At 41.8% G+C, this 17,799-nt stretch overlaps 2 protein-coding genes across 2 annotated transcripts; both read right to left on the bottom strand.

The window, feature by feature from the left end:
* Positions 1-1,204: 1,204 nt before the first annotated feature.
* On the bottom strand, positions 1,205-8,810 carry LOC148089220 (sialate O-acetylesterase-like). Its single transcript, XM_087785095.1, has 11 exons — positions 8,768-8,810; positions 7,454-7,615; positions 7,057-7,211; positions 6,852-6,990; positions 6,398-6,566; positions 6,245-6,327; positions 6,054-6,187; positions 5,838-5,992; positions 3,721-3,907; positions 3,073-3,285; positions 1,205-1,333 (listed from the first exon to the last, which is right to left on the bottom strand). Exons 1-11 carry the CDS (start codon positions 8,808-8,810, stop codon positions 1,205-1,207), a joined length of 1,569 nt encoding a protein of 522 aa, XP_087641221.1.
* Positions 8,811-9,758: 948 nt separating this feature from the next.
* LOC148089219 (sialate O-acetylesterase-like) lies at positions 9,759-17,399 on the bottom strand. Its single transcript, XM_087784970.1, has 11 exons — positions 17,357-17,399; positions 16,035-16,196; positions 15,635-15,789; positions 15,430-15,568; positions 14,976-15,144; positions 14,823-14,905; positions 14,632-14,765; positions 14,416-14,570; positions 12,304-12,487; positions 11,628-11,840; positions 9,759-9,887 (listed from the first exon to the last, which is right to left on the bottom strand). The coding sequence occupies exons 1-11, from the start codon at positions 17,397-17,399 to the stop codon at positions 9,759-9,761; spliced, it is 1,566 nt and encodes a 521-aa protein (XP_087641096.1).
* Between the last annotated feature and the right edge of the window lie 400 nt (positions 17,400-17,799).

Below are 17,799 nucleotides of genomic sequence, written 5' to 3'. Positions count from 1 at the left end.
AGATGCCATTTACATCTTACATAACCGATAATAACACAACATACACATAAAGCAAAGGTTTACACAATGTCAGGATCAACACGATCAACTACAATTAACCCGAAAGAACATTTTTGAAAAAAGAAAGGGAAAGGACTTGAGTTTGAAATGTGCGTCAACTGTTGGTTTATCTCACATATTAGTCGTGTAGGTGGACATGTAGGTCTCCCTGACCTCGTGTGAATGGATGGGGGCTGTGCCCAAACCACACCATCATGTCCGAGTGGGTCTATCACCGAGTCATCAAGGTGGTCAGAAGGCTGCTCAACATCAACTGGACCAGAGGAGGGCGGAGTATGAACAGTAAGATCCACATGTGAAACACAGGTTTCAGCCTCATCGCTCCGAACCTCAAAAGTAACATCTCAAGCTACAGCATCCGTTGAGCACAGTGGTTCTTCAGAGGAGACACTACTCAGACTGTCACAATCATCTTTGTCACTCTTCTCTCCAGCCTCCCTCAACCTGTCCGAGCCAAACATCGTGTCTGGATTGATCACCACTTACCACGTCTGCTACCTGAGTTGCATCATGTTCCAAATAACAGTCACTAGGGTCAGCGGGGTCGATGTCAGGGTCATTGTCAGTGGACACAAAGTTCACAGGGAGCAGCAAATTTCTGTGAACCACTGTTTGACTTTGAGTTACTGGGTGTCTGATGGAGTAGACATGGATCTAGACTCACAGTAGACTTCCACTTGTCAGCAAGCTTCTTTTCACGCCTCTCAGCGCGGTTAGCGAGCAGAACCCGATCACCAACAGCAAGAGACATGCCCCGAGCTCTGCGGTTATAGTTTTTGGCCTGGCGAGCCTGCTCTGTTCGACTGTTCCACAGGCAATTTGAGCAGCCTCGGATATATCCTGCTTCGACCGAGACACAAACTCATGACGGTCAACAACAGTGGAATCAGGGAGAGTATGCTGGAACACAACATCAACAGGTAACCGTGGTGTCCTGCCAAACATGAGCAAAAATGGTGCAAACCCAGTCGTTTCATATACAGTGCAGTTATAGCAAAAGGTTAGCATCTGTAACATCTGGGGCCATTTGGCTTTGGACTGACTTGGGAGGGCCTGACTTGGGAGGGCCTCTCAACAAGTCCGTTGCCCATTGGATGATATGGGATTGTAATCAAGATTGTCATCACCCATCATGGTAAAGTCATCATTGATGTGATCTGGCGGTGCCATCGCCGTTCTGGCGGGAGAAGCAGAGGAAAGTGGCCCAGACGAAAGCACAGCAGCCCGTGAAGGTGGTCCGCAGGTACAGAGGCACCAAGGCGAAGTTGAAGAACTGAGAGAACAGGAAGTGTCAGTCAAGATTAATGAAAATTTTAGAGATTAAATTCACCTAAGTTTTAAGAATTGTATGACATCAAAATACAAAAAAGCTCTTGGTAAGACTTTGATTAAATTTGGAGAAAAAAGGTATTCAGAAAAAGAGCCTTATATGATGCGGACAATTAGAAATATAAACAAGTAACAAGAAGAATTTTGTTTTAAAGAGATCACGAGTTATTAATTAGGTAGAAAAACTGAATTTTATTGTTAAAGTTACTGTCACGATCCACTTTGATTTTGTTTTATTTTGCCAAAGTACTTCATGCTTCGCCACTTTCTTTTTCTTTGACAGTTGTTGGCAGAAACGCACAGCTACTGCTGATCAATCCATCAGCCCGGACAGATTTAAGGGGCTGATCTCCAGCCAGCAGTTGTCAGCCCGTTTCCAGTCCCACCTGGTTAATTCTGACTCCACTACGTTCTACCTGCTTGCTGTTCCAACTTGTTCCTCGATTTGACTGTAATTCTTCCCCCTCAGTGGATTGTGCGTCTGGCTGCCCTGTTGGAATCTACCCCCTTGCTTTCCTTTCCTAAATTGTTTTTTTGTTTTTTTGTAACTTTTCTCCTGTCTGCTGTTTATTGTCTTCCGCTTGCGGGTCACCTTATTAAAGGGCATCTAATGTGTTGATTTAAGTGTCTCTTGAATTGTTCTAGGACCTCTGTTATACTCATCAGTATGTTTCTTTTTGCACGAGTCTGGATTCTCACCCTACAAATCACTCCAGCGACCAGATGTAGCGCGACAGATGTCAACATGTGACACATCCTGCACCAGACAAAACACCCGCCACTGGGTAGCGATAGGTTCGAGAGCATGTGTGCGTTACCAAAAATAAACCGCATTTCTCCATCTCGCTGACTCGACGGGGAAGTTAAAAGTGACTTGTTTTTCCACCTTTGGTTGGAGAAATCCCGCAGTCGTCGCAGGGAAACTGCTCGTCGCGCCACAGTTCAGAGCCACCACAGTCGCTTTTATCAACTGAGCAATAGTGTCAACCAGGGGCCCCTAATTTCTGGTGGAAAAAAAATGAATGAATGAATGAATGACCCGCCCACATAATCAAACACTTTACGAGAAAGAAAAAGTGAGGAAATAAATAATAAAAATAAATTTAATAATAAATGGAACTCCATAACGGAGGGATTAAATAAACAGTTTGTCATGAAACAAAACAACTTAAACACCAGTCCAATGTTCTTGTCCATGTTAAGGTCCGAAAAAGTCGCGTCATCAAGCGCGCAATCACTGCATCAACGACAGATTAAATCAAAAAACAAACTACTTATCGGAGTTCTGGCGTGATGAGTGAATGTCCTTTAGACAGAAAGAATAATCCCCGCTTGAATGTGCTCGGATAGTTTGTCCATCTTGATCGTGCTTCTCTTCCGTGTCTCCCCTGGTTCCATGCAGGTGTCTCCCCTCACCTCACACTCGCGTCTCCCCTCCCATCAACCCATTAAAAACACTTCCCCCCGATTTCCCCACCATTCAAAACAACAAACACAAACAGAATATACAATGACATCATGTACAGAGCATCAAACATTAAACAAAACATGCTCATATTTGCCAAAACGTATATACATATATCTTGTGACATCATGGTATGTTACAGTGAGTCAAAGAAAAAAGATGGTCGACTATAATTTTTCGGGCAAAGGCAGAGATCGGTTCGGTCGCATAAACAAGACGAACGTCGGTGCAGGCAACACTTGGTCTTTGCTGTAGATGGGGCAGAGCTTGAAGTTGCAGGGCCAGTCTGTCCAAGCGTATCGAAGGGCGGCGACCTTTGAGGTTCCCGAACAGTAAAAGGCAGACACCTCGATGGTGGTCCGTCCCATCTCTATCATGGGAGCGGGGTTCCAGTGTCCGGGAGACTCACATGGAGAGCCCTCGCAACAGATCTGCAGGAGTGCAAGAGATGTGTATATATATATATATATATATATATATATATATATATATATATATGTGTTTTTTCAAAACTAACTTATTGATCCTTAAGGCTCTCAACTCTTCCTCAAAACTGACTCTTGACTCTTCTAGACACCTTTCTAGTTCATGAATAAATCCTTAATGTCTTGAATGTGTGGCTATTCTCCTCCAGACATCACTTGAAAATAAAGTCAGACATCCTTCAGGTTTTTATCCTGTGAAAAGTCCTACATCTTTACTGGGTTTTTTTCAATGAAAAGGCTGACATCCTTATGATTCCGTTAGTTAGTTAATCAAAAGTTTTTCATTTAAATTCTGGCCTTCAAAAGTCATTTTCAAACTCATTCATCAACTGCAGCTTTTTAAAAATCCATACAAGAGGGACAACAAGTGGACAAACTCACCTCGAAGATGGTGAGATGCTGCTGCCAGGCCCACACTTCCTGGTCGTAGATGATGTAGAAGGACCTGGAGTCCATCAGAATGTTTTGGGGGAACGGTCCGGCGAAGGATACGTCCTCATTATACGCCACCGCCCTCGCGCCCAAACTCAGCCTGTAGGCTACATCTTGTTTGTAGCGAGGATGAATCCTGAGGGAAACGATGTTGGTTATATTGGTTCTTAAACAAAGATAAAATAACTTCTCGACACCGTTGGTATCGTCTCGACACCGTTGGTATCGTCTCGACACCGTTGGTCTCGTCTCGACACCGTTGGTATCGTCTTGACACCGTTGGTCTCGTCTCGACACCGTTGGTATCATCTGGTATCATTATCCGATTATACTTGTAGTACTTGCAGTACTTGTATTCCATTTGAGTATCAACGCGTGAGAAAAAAAGTTTGGGCCAGTTCCCAAAGGGTGACATCTACAATTGCAGCAATTATCCTGAGATGCGGGCCAAGAACAATACCTCGCCCAAAATTTAATTAAAAAATACCATACTCTGATTCCTCCGCTCAGAGCTATGATGAAAGCAGGCATAAGAACACTAAACAAAAACTTGAGTGGTTGACGAATGCAGAACTTTATTTTAACTACTTAAAAGTGACTCTGTCTAGAGCTGCTGACTTGTCACCTCCAGACTATACTATAGAGCAGGGGTCGGGAACCTTTTTCACTCAGAGAGCCATGAAAGCAAAATATTTGGAAATTTATTTCAGTGAGAGCCATATAAATAATATTCAGATGTAAGAATCTGTGCTTGACACAAATTCAAGCCCTTTTTCCTTTGTTCATCAAAATCAACAAAGAATTCAGACGGGTTCATCCCTTTCCATGCCTCCATTTCAATATGTCAATCATATTTAAATGAAGCACAAGACTAAAAATTCTCCATTTCTGTGATCATGAAAAAACAAAAACAAATGAAAACATGAATTCAAAATAACAGTTTATATTTGTTAATTTTAAACATGTCTGATATGAATCACACAAGTAGATTAATTAAATTTCAGATGAAGTTTAACGAGAATAAAACTGTTCATCAGTAACTTCACATCATCATCGCTTTGTCTGATCGTTTCTGACGTCATTAGAATGTGTGTCTCACCTGCACCTGTTTAACGCGTTTGTGTTTCTGCGTATTCTTATTACATTCGTGAGATAAAGGTAATTTACAAATAGTCATCATGTGATGGTGTATTAATACAAGTGTGTTTTAAGGACCGCGATCACAAAAGGAAAACCAGCATTTGTTGCGCTTTCATTGAAACCTGCAGCTTAACTTTAATGGACCTGACGTCATGTTTCTGTGACTCTCGTAGAGAAGAACCTGAAGCGATCAAACGCGCATTATTTTGTTCGATATATTATTTAAAAAAAACAAGCTTATAATTCTATATCGTTTTTCTGAATTGCGTAAAATGACTGTCGCACGTTTTGCTCTTTTTATTCTCAATTCATATGATCATTTCCGTGCGTTCAGTGGAAGAGGCAGGAGCTCTGATTGGCTGCTGTGCATGTCAATCAAATTTTCAAGCAATCGGCACAATAACCATTTGATTGACATGCACAGCAGCCAATCAAAGCTCTCTTTACTATTTTCTTATATCATATTTTATTAAATCACGCGATCTACTCGCAACAGCTTCGATCGCGATCGACGTATTGCCCACCCCTGAAACAAGTGATAATATTTTATGTTTTATCTGAAAAGCCGAAATCTGCGAGCCAGATGCAACCATCAAAAGAGCCACACCTGGCTCGCGAGCCATAGGTTCCTGACCCCTGCTATAGAGACTAGACTATACTTAACCATTCCATCTTGATGTGAGTGAAATTGATGATATTGTTCTTTGGGAATTAGACTATTTAGTGAAAAAAGTGAAATAGAGACTGAAATACTGTAAGAGGGAAGAAAATACTAGATTAAGAGATAAATGCAAAGAAACACTAAGGCAAAAAAAAAAAAAAAAGGTTGAATAACCTTTAAGTCATACTCTTGAACCTTAGTTTCCACAACTGCATATGAATAACATAGAACAGAAACCCCAACACACCGTTCGTATGTTACTTACGTGCCATAGGGTGAAGCATAATCTGGAAGATCCATGGCCACAGCCATGAACGTCTTTGGCATGCGTTTGTTTGGCACAAAACCAAAGTCTGCGGTTTGGTGCCACCGGATTTCCGGGAAGCCGTCGTCCTTGCTGCCTTTTTTATACCCGGAAAGCTGCGTGGAGATAAAATGTGTGAGATCCACAATAGCATCTTTGAAATGTAAACATTTGCACCTGAACAAATCCGAAGGGAAAGTCGATCTCCGTCTGGCCGCCAGAACCTTGATGGAACTTCTTCCTCCAGTCGTCAATCATGGCAGGGAAAGAGCAGTTGTACTCATGACGGTGATACTCTGCATTTCTTTCCCCTGAGAGAGAGTAACATCAAGTTGTGCCGTCACAGAGTTGATGTGTGTGGTCTTTACCTTCGTACCACAGGACTCCCTTGATGGTCATGTTGACCAGCGGGTGGATCATGGCGTTCCAGAGCACACTGTTGTTGTGATCACTGGACAAGAGAGGAAGGAATCACAACTGTGGGAACCTGAGAGTAAATTAAAGACATCACGGGTTCTTACTTCGCTGCTACCGCGTCAAGTCCGCAGCGCCGAAGAGCTCTGGACGACGACCACGCCTCGATGGGTGACCCGCCCGAGCAGGACTCCACCAGACCGATCGGGTACTTGAGTACGTCGTACATGTAGCGTCCGAACAATCCGCAAACAGCCGAGAAATCTGCCAAATTCTCTGAAAAGCAGTATTAGAAAACATTATCTATTGATTTAATTAATATAATATATATATTTTTTTAAATGTACAAATAACACATTAAACATATATTCATGTTTTTTCATTTTTGTGTTGCAAATAAACAAGCTAGGCTATGTAGTATGATGTGTACTAAAAGGCTATGTATGAAAGAATATTGAATTATAAGAAAGATAAAGCGTTTCTGGACTAGACGTGTTTCTCAGATCAATCATGTGGAAACACAGTAATTGTAGTCGATGAAACAAAGAAAGATAAGGTTACCCGGTGTCGGTACCGCCCAGGAGATGTCCACACCCTCCAGATCTGTCAGCTCGATGTCACTCCGCCGTAAAGACGCCATAAACGGCCTGACTTGATGGTACGTGGAAGAAGTATTTATCTCCATCGATGAGTTGAAGATCTATTGAGGACATGTTTCTATTGTTAGGAATGTGTGAATTACAGGAACACAGGAACTCTTACAAACCTCGGACATCTTGAAATACATGTTGCTTTGACCTCCGCACAGCCAAACGTCCCCGAACAACACTTCTCTCAAAACGGCGGTGCTGTCGTGATCGTGGACGGTCAGATTGTAGGGGCCACCAGGTGACACTGGATCAAGGACGGCCCTCCAGATACCTAAAAAAAAAAGACCATGAGATTAAAAGTACATTTTTGAAACAAAGTTTTTGTAACAATATTTACATTTAGTTTTCTTTTATCTTAACTATGAAGATAACAAGTGTACAATGTAAGAACCATAATATTAATAATAATGTATCAAATATTTAATAAAGTGATGGAGAGATTGTGCTGAAAACAGAATTCGAATTTAATTAATTTTAATTACGTTTTCTAGACTGGACTAGCAGGACTCATACCTCCCTTAACGGTGATCATCGAGGATTGTTGTGTGACTGGTCCTGTCAGGGTAAGAGAGAGTTCCGCACCTTCACCTGCATAACCCCAGACCACTGCTCTCTGAGGAGCCTTCTGGAGAACCATGTGGTCCCCAAAGTAAGAGGAGAACCTCAAGTGCCCAGCTGCAGCACAGAGACACAAACAACTATCACTGACAGACAGAACGTTAAAACATGTTGTTTTTAAGACAGATTTATTTGAGACTCTAAGTGCTCCTGGCAATTAAAAAAAAGAAGTTGTTATATTAAAAATGATAAGGGATTCAAACTCACCACAGCTCTGAAAAAAAGCCAACCCTAGAAAAACGCCTTCAAAGAACATGATGACTATCGGCCACTATCAGGAGAACTGAATCGTTTGTTTCCCTCTTGTAAATTAATGAAACCTTTGGCTCATCCCACTTCTGATTCAACCAATGAAGCTGCGCGTGGTGGATCACTTGTCTTTTATTTTGTAGGATTCTGCATGTAAATCAAAATACTGTTCAAGGATGAATCGCTCACACACTTGTTGCTTTCATTGCAGTCCTCGAGGCATCACACAATTCCCCTAAACATATACAGAAGGGTGATCATATATATACCAAGGAACATATTAATAAAATGATAACAATTCACGAAAGAATATCACACATACCTGCATGTAAATCAAAATACTGTTTGAGGATGAATGGCTCACACACTCGTTGCTTTTGCTCTAGAAACACCACACAACAAATATATAAGTTACACGATAGAAAATAAAACAAACAGACACAGAGCGATCCCATCCTCCAAACTCATTGCAGAAAAAACAATATTTTTAAAGTAGGTGGCACTGTTACCCCATTTTAGTGAATGTAATGCACAGTCCTTCACTATGTTACATACACCCCCCTTAAATTCTGCTAAAACTGGGTAACAGGGACCAACCATAACAATATGTAAAAAAAAAAACACTTGAAGGAACAATATTACATTAGACAAAAAAGACCTCAGTGCAGCATATTGAGCTGCTGACTTTTCCGTTGGAAGCAAGAAAGTCAAAGATTGGCCTGATCCTTTGCTCAACTTTGACTCATAAGATGCCATTTACATCTTACATAACCGATAATAACACAACATACACATAAAGCAAAGGTTTACACAATGTCAGGATCAACACGATCAACTACAATTAACCCGAAAGAACATTTTTGAAAAAAGAAAGGGAAAGGACTTGAGTTTGAAATGTGCGTCAACTGTTGGTTCATCTCACATATTAGTCGTGTAGGTGGACATGTAGGTCTCCCTGACCTCGTGTGAATGGATGGGGGCTGTGCCCAAACCACACCATCATGTCCGAGTGGGTCTATCACCGAGTCATCAAGGTGGTCAGAAGGCTGCTCAACATCAACTGGACCAGAGGAGGGCGGAGTATGAACAGTAAGATCCACATGTGAAACACAGGTTTCAGCCTCATCGCTCCGAACCTCAAAAGTATCATCTCAAGCTACAGCATCCGTTGAGCACAGTGGTTCTTCAGAGGAGACACTACTCAGACTGTCACAATCATCTTTGTCACTCTTCTCTCCAGCCTCCCTCAACCTGTCCGAGCCAAACATCGTGTCTGGATTGATCACCACTTACCACGTCTGCTACCTGAGTTGCATCATGTTCCAAATAACAGTCACTAGGGTCAGCGGGGTCGATGTCAGGGTCATTGTCAGTGGACACAAAGTTCACAGGGAGCAGCAAATTTCTGTGAACCACTGTTTGACTTTGAGTTACTGGGTGTCTGATGGAGTAGACATGGATCTAGACTCACAGTAGACTTCCACTTGTCAGCAAGCTTCTTTTCACGCCTCTCAGCGCGGTTAGCGAGCAGAACCCGATCACCAACAGCAAGAGACATGCCCCGAGCTCTGCGGTTATAGTTTTTGGCCTGGCGAGCCTGCTCTGTTCGACTGTTCCACAGGCAATTTGAGCAGCCTCGGATATATCCTGCTTCGACCGAGACACAAACTCATGATGGTCAACAACAGTGGAATCAGGGAGAGTATGCTGGAACACAACATCAACAGGTAACCGTGGTGTCCTGCCAAACATGAGCAAAAATGGTGCAAACCCAGTCGTTTCATATACAGTGCAGTTATAGCAAAAGGTTAGCATCTGTAACATCTGGGGCCATTTGGCTTTGGACTGACTTGGGAGGGCCTGACTTGGGAGGGCCTCTCAACAAGTCCGTTGCCCATTGGATGATATGGGATTGTAATCAAGATTGTCATCACCCATCATGGTAAAGTCATCATTGATGTGATCTGGCGGTGCCATCGCCGTTCTGGCGGGAGAAGCAGAGGAAAGTGGCCCAGACGAAAGCACAGCAGCCCGTGAAGGTGGTCCGCAGGTACAGAGGCACCAAGGCGAAGTTGAAGAACTGAGAGAACAGGAAGTGTCAGTCAAGATTAATGAAAATTTTAGAGATTAAATTCACCTAAGTTTTAAGAATTGTATGACATCAAAATACAAAAAAGCTCTTGGTAAGACTTTGATTAAATTTGGAGAAAAAAGGTATTCAGAAAAAGAGCCTTATATGATGCGGACAATTAGAAATATAAACAAGTAACAAGAAGAATTTTGTTTTAAAGAGATCACGAGTTATTAATTAGGTAGAAAAACTGAATTTTATTGTTAAAGTTACTGTCACGATCCACTTTGATTTTGTTTTATTTTGCCAAAGTACTTCATGCTTCGCCACTTTCTTTTTCTTTGACAGTTGTTGGCAGAAACGCACAGCTACTGCTGATCAATCCATCAGCCCGGACAGATTTAAGGGGCTGATCTCCAGCCAGCAGTTGTCAGCCCGTTTCCAGTCCCACCTGGTTAATTCTGACTCCACTACGTTCTACCTGCTTGCTGTTCCAACTTGTTCCTCGATTTGACTGTAATTCTTCCCCCTCAGTGGATTGTGCGTCTGGCTGCCCTGTTGGAATCTACCCCCTTGCTTTCCTTTCCTAAATTGTTTTTTTGTTTTTTTGTAACTTTTCTCCTGTCTGCTGTTTATTGTCTTCCGCTTGCGGGTCACCTTATTAAAGGGCATCTAATGTGTTGATTTAAGTGTCTCTTGAATTGTTCTAGGACCTCTGTTATACTCATCAGTATGTTTCTTTTTGCACGAGTCTGGATTCTCACCCTACAAATCACTCCAGCGACCAGATGTAGCGCGACAGATGTCAACATGTGACACATCCTGCACCAGACAACACAACACCCGCCACTGGGGAGCGATAGGTTCGAGAGCATGTGTGCGTTACCAAAAATAAACCGCATTTCTCCATCTCGCTGACTCGACGGGGAAGTTAAAAGTGACTTGTTTTTCCCCCTTTTGCTGGAGAAATCCCGCAGTCGTCGCAGGGAAACTGCTCGTCGCGCCACAGTTCAGAGCCACCACAGTCGCTTTTATCAACTGAGCAATAAAGTGTCAACCAGGGGCCCCCAATTTCTGGTGGAAAAAAAATGAATGAATGAATGACCCGCCCACATAATCAAACACTTTCCGAGAAAGAAAAAGTGAGGAAATAAATAATAAAAATAAATTTAATAATAAATGGAAGTCCATAACGGAGGGATTAAATAAACAGTTTGTCATGAAACAAAACAACTTAAACACCAGTCCAATGTTCTTGTCCATGTTAAGGTCCGAAAAAGTCGCTTCATCAAGCGCGCAATCACTGCATCAACGACAGATTAAATCAAAAAACAAACTACTTATCGGAGTTCTGGCGTGATGAGTGAATGTCCTTTAGACAGAAAGAATAATCCCCGCTTGAATGTGCTCGGATAGTTTGTCCATCTTGATCGTTCTTCTCTTCCGTGTCTCCCCTGGTTCCATGCAGGTGTCTCCCCTCACCTCACACTCGCGTCTCCCCTCCCATCAACCCATTAAAAACACTTCCCCCCGATTTCCCCACCATTCAAAACAACAAACACAAACAGAATATACAATGACATCATGTACAGAGCATCAAACATTAAAGAAAACATGCTCATATTTGCCAAAACGTATATACATATATCTTGTGACATCATGGTATGTTACAGTGAGTCAAAGAAAAAAGATGGTCGACTATAATTTTTCGGGCAAAGGCAGAGTTCGGTTCGGTCGCATAAACAAGACGAACGTCGGTGCAGGCAACACTTGGTCTTTGCTGTAGATGGGGCAGAGCTTGAAGTTGCAGGGCCAGTCGGTCCAAGCGTATCGAAGGGCGGCGACCTTTGAGGTTCCCGAACAGTAAAAGGCAGACACCTCGATGGTGGTCCGTCCCATCTCTATCATGGGAGCGGGGTTCCAGTGTCCGGGAGACTCACATGGAGAGCCCTCGCAACAGATCTGCAGGAGTGCAAGAGATGTGTGTATATATATATATAAATATATATATATATATATATATATATATATATATATATATATATATATATATATGTGTGTTTTTTCAAAACTAACTTATCGAGCCTTAAGGCTCTCAACTCTTCCTCAAAACTGACTCTTGACTCTTCTAGACACCTTTCTAGTTCATGAATAAATCCTTAATGTCTTGAATGTGTGGCTATTCTCCTCCAGACATCACTTGAAAATAAAGTCAGACATCCTTCAGGTTTTTATCCTGTGAAAAGTCCTACATCTTTACTGGGTTTTTTTCAATGAAAAGGCTGACATCCTTATGATTCCGTTAGTTAGTTAATCAAAAGTTTTTCATTTAAATTCTGGCCTTCAAAAGTCATTTTCAAACTCATTCATCAACTGCAGCTTTTTAAAAATCCATAGAAGAGGGACAACAAGTGGACAAACTCACCTCGAAGATGGTGAGATGCTGCCAGGCCCACACTTCCTGGTCGTAGATGATGTAGAAGGACCTGGAGTCCATCAGAATGTTTTGGGGGAACGGTCCGGCGAAGGATACGTCCTCATTATACGCCACCGCCCTCGCGCCCAAACTCAGCCTGTAGGCTACGTCTTGTTTGTAGCGAGGATGAATCCTGAGGGAAACGATGTTGGTTATATTGGTTCTTAAACAAAGATAAAATAACTTCTCGACACCGTTGGTATCGTCTCGACACCGTTGGTCTCGTCTCGACACCGTTGGTATCATCTGGTATCATTATCCGATTATACTTGTAGTACTTGCAGTACTTGTATTCCATTTGAGTATCAACGCGTGAGAAAAAAAGTGGCACATATTTGGCTTTCATGCCCCCAGGAACTTTGGGCCAGTTCCCAAAGGGTGACATCTACAATTGCAGCAATTATCCTGAGATGCGGGCCTAGAACAATACCTCGCCCAACTGTCCACAAAGATTAGTGTCAGAGACATTTAATTTAAAAATACCATACTCTGATTGCTCCGCTCAGAGCTATGATGAAAGCAGGCATAAGAACACTAAACAAAAACTTGAGTGGTTGACGAATGCAGAACTTTATTTTAACTACTTAAAAGTGACTCTGTCTAGAGCTGCTGACTTGTCACCTCCAGACTATACTATAGAGCAGGGGTCGGGAACCTTTTTCACTCAGAGAGCCATGAAAGCAAAATATTTGGAAATTTATTTCAGTGAGAGCCATATAAATAATATTCAGATGTAAGAATCTGTGCTTGACACAAATTCAAGCCCTTTTTCCTTTGTTCATCAAAATCAACAAAGAATTCAGACGGGTTCATCCCTTTCCATGCCTCCATTTCAATATGTCCATCATATTTAAATGAAGCACAAGACTAAAAATTCTCCATTTCTGTGATCATGAAAAAACAAAAACAAATGAAAAAATTGAATTCAAAATAACAGTTTATATTTGTTAATTTTAAACATGTCTGATATTAATCACACAAGTGGATTAATTAAATTTCAGATGAAGTTTAGTGAGAATAAAACTGTTCATCAGTAACTTCACATCATCATCGCTTTGTCTGATCGTCTCTGACGTCATTAGAATGTGTGTCTCACCTGTACCTGTTTAACGCGTTTGTGTTTCTGCGTATTCTTATTACATTCGTGAGATAAAGGTAATTTACAAATAGTCATCATGTGATGGTGTATTAATACAAGTGTGTTTTAAGGACCGCGATCACAAAAGGAAAACCAGCATTTGATGCGCTTTCATTGAAACCTGCAGCTTAACTTTAATGGACCTGACGTCATGTTTCTGTGACTCTCGTAGAGAAGAACCTGAAGCGATCAAACGCGCATTATTTTGTTCGATATATTATTTAAGAAAAACAAGCTTATAATTCTATATCGTTTTTCTGAATTGCGTAAAATGACTGTCGCACGTTTTGCTCTTTTTATTCTCAATTCATATGATCATTTCCGTGCGTTCAGTGGAAGAGGCAGGAGCTCTGATTGGCTGCTGTGCATGTCAATCAAATTTTCAAGCAATCGGCACAATAACCATTTGATTGACATGCACAGCAGCCAATCAGAGCTCTCTTTACTATTTTCTTATATCATATTTTATTCAATCACGCGATCTACTCGCAACAGCTTCGATCGCGATCGACGTATTGCCCACCCCTGAAACAAGTGATAATATTTTATGTTTTATCTGAAAAGCCGAAATCTGCGAGCCAGATGCAACCATCAAAAGAGCCACACCTGGCTCGCGAGCCATAGGTTCCTGACCCCTGCTATAGAGACTAGACTATACTTAACCATTCCATCTTGATGTGAGTGAAATTGATGATATTGTTCTTTGGGAATTAGACTATTTAGTGAAAATAGTGAAATAGAGACTGAAATACTGTAAGAGGGAAGAAAATACTAGATTAAGAGATAAATGCAAAGAAACACTAAGGCAAAAAAAAAAAAAAGGTTGAATAACCTTTAAGTCATACTCTTGAACCTTAGTTTCCACAACTGCATATGAATAACATAGAACAGAAACCCCAACACACCGTTCGTATGTTACTTACGTGCCATAGGGTGAAGCATAATCTGGAAGATCCATGGCCACAGCCATGAACGTCTTTGGCATGCGTTTGTTTGGCACAAAACCAAAGTCTGCGGTTTGGTGCCACCGGATTTCCGGGAAGCCGTCGTCCTTGCTGCCTTTTTTATACCCGGAAAGCTGCGTGGAGATAAAATGTGTGAGATCCACAATAGCATCTTTGAAATGTAAACGTTTGCACCTGAACAAATCCGAAGGGAAAGTCAATCTCCGTCTGGCCGCCAGAACCTTGATGGAACTTCTTCCTCCAGTCGTCAATCATGGCAGGGAAAGAGCAGTTGTACTCATGACGGTGATACTCTGCATTTCTTTCCCCTGAGAGAGAGTAACATCAAGTTGTGCCGTCACAGAGTTGATGTGTGTGGTCTTTACCTTCGTACCACAGGACTCCCTTGATGGTCATGTTGACCAGCGGGTGGATCATGGCGTTCCAGAGCACACTGTTGTTGTGATCACTGGACAAGAGAGGAAGGAATCACAACTGTGGGAACCTGAGAGTAAATTAAAGACATCACGGGTTCTTACTTCGCTGCTACCGCGTCAAGTCCGCAGCGCCGAAGAGCTCTGGACGACGACCACGCCTCGATGGGTGACCCGCCCGAGCAGGACTCCACCAGACCGATCGGGTACTTGAGTACGTCGTACATGTAGCGTCCGAACAATCCGCAAACAGCCGAGAAATCTGCCAAATTCTCTGAAAAGCAGTATTAGAAAACATTATCTATTGATTTAATTAATATCATATTTTTTTTTTTTTAAATGTACAAATAACACATTAAACATATATTCATGTTTTTTCATTTTTGTGTTGAAAATAAACAAGCTAGGCTATGTAGTATGATGTGTACTAAAAGGCTATGTATGAAAGAATATTGAATTATAAGAAAGATAAAGCGTTTCTGGACTAGACGTGTTTCTCAGATCAATCATGTGGAAACACAGTGATTGTAGTCGATGAAACAAAGAAAGATAAGGTTACCCGGTGTCGGTTCCGCCCAGGAGATGTCCACACCCTCCAGATCTGTCAGCTCGATGTCACTCCGCCGTAAAGACGCCATAAACGGCCTGACTTGATGGTACGTGGAAGAAGTATTTATCTCCATCGATGAGTTGAAGATCTATTGAGGACATGTTTCTATTGTTAGGAATGTGTGAATTACAGGAACACAGGAACTCTTACAAACCTCGGACATCTTGAAATACATGTTGCTTTGACCTCCGCACAGCCAAACGTCCCCGAACAACACTTCTCTCAAAACGGCGGTGCTGTCGTGATCGTGGACGGTCAGATTGTAGGGGCCACCAGGTGACACTGGATCAAGGACGGCCCTCCAGATACCTAAAAAAAAAAAAAGACCATGAGATTAAAAGTACATTTTTGAAACAAAGTTTTTGTAACAATATTTACATTTAGTTTTCTTTTATCTTAACTATGAAGATAACAAGTGTACAATGTAAGAACCATAATATTAATAATAATGTATCAAATATTTAATAAAGTGATGGAGAGATTGTGCTGAAAACAGAATTCGAATTTAATTAATTTTAATTACGTTTTCTAGACTGGACTAGCAGGACTCATACCTCCCTTAACGGTGGTCATCGAGGATTGTTGTGTGACTGGTCCTGTCAGGGTAAGAGAGAGTTCCGCACCTTCACCTGCATAACCCCAGACCACTGCTCTCTGAGGAGCCTTCTGGAGAACCATGTGGTCCCCAAAGTAAGAGGAGAACCTCAAGTGCCCAGCTGCAGCACAGAGACACAAACAACTATCACTGACAGACAGAACGTTAAAACATGTTGTTTTTAAGACAGATTTATTTGAGACTCTAAGTGCTCCTGGCAATTAAAAAAAAGAAGTTGTTATATTAAAAATGATAAGAGATTCAAACTCACCACAGCTCTGAAAAAAAGCCAAACCTAGAAAAACGCCTTCAAAGAACATGATGACTATCGGCCACTATCAGGAGAACTGAATCGTTTGTTTCCCTCTTGTAAATTAATGAAACCTTTGGCTCATCCCTCTTCTGATTCAACCAATGAAGCTGCGCGTGGTGGATCACTTGTCTTTTATTTTGTAGGATTCTGCATGTAAATCAAAATACTGTTCAAGGATGAATCGCTCACACACTTGTTGCTTTCGCTCTCATTGCAGTCCTCGAGGCATCACACAATTCCCCTAAACATATACAGAAGGGTGATCATATATATACCAAGGAACATATTAATAAAATGATAACAATTCACGAAAGAATATCACACATACCTGCATGTAAATCAAAATACTGTTTGAGGATGAATGGCTCACACACTCGTTGCTTTTGCTCTAGAAACACCACACAACAAATATATAAGTTACACGATAGAAAATAAAACAAACAGACACAGAGCGATCCCATCCTCCAAACTCATTGCAGAAAAAACAATATTTTTAAAGTAGGTGGCACTGTTACCCCATTTTAGTGAATGTAATGCACAGTCCTTCACTATGTTACATACACCCCCCTTAAATTCTGCTAAAACTGGGTAACAGGGACCAACCATAACAATATGTAAACAAAAAAAAAAACTTGAAGGAACAATATTACATTAGACAAAAAAGACCTCAGTGCAGCATATTGAGCTGCTGACTCTTCCGTTGGAAGCAAGAAAGTCAAAGATTGGCCTGATCCTTTGCTCAACTTTGACTCATAAGATGCCATTTACATCTTACATAACCGATAATAACACAACATACACATAAAGCAAAGGTTTACACAATGTCAGGATCAACACGATCAACTACAATTAACCCGAAAGAACATTTTTGAAAAAAGAAAGGGAAAGGACTTGAGTTTGAAATGTGCGTCAACTGTTGGTTCATCTCACATATTAGTCGTGTAGGTGGACATGTAGGTCTCCCTGACCTCGTGTGAATGGATGGGGGCTGTGCCCAAACCACACCATCATGTCCGAGTGGGTCTATCACCGAGTCATCAAGGTGGTCAGAAGGCTGCTCAACATCAACTGGACCAGAGGAGGGCGGAGTATGAACAGTAAGATCCACATGTGAAACACAGGTTTCAGCCTCATCGCTCCGAACCTCAAAAGTATCATCTCAAGCTACAGCATCCGTTGAGCACAGTGGTTCTTCAGAGGAGACACTACTCAGACTGTCACAATCATCTTTGTCACTCTTCTCTCCAGCCTCCCTCAACCTGTCCGAGCCAAACATCGTGTCTGGATTGATCACCACTTACCACGTCTGCTACCTGAGTTGCATCATGTTCCAAATAACAGTCACTAGGGTCAGCGGGGTCGATGTCAGGGTCATTGTCAGTGGACACAAAGTTCACAGGGAGCAGCAAAT

This window comes from Callionymus lyra, chromosome 1, assembly GCF_982586985.1.
Source record: "Callionymus lyra chromosome 1, fCalLyr1.hap1.1, whole genome shotgun sequence".
Lineage (NCBI taxonomy): Eukaryota > Metazoa > Chordata > Actinopteri > Syngnathiformes > Callionymidae > Callionymus > Callionymus lyra.
This window is presented reverse-complemented; position numbering and strand designations above follow the sequence as displayed.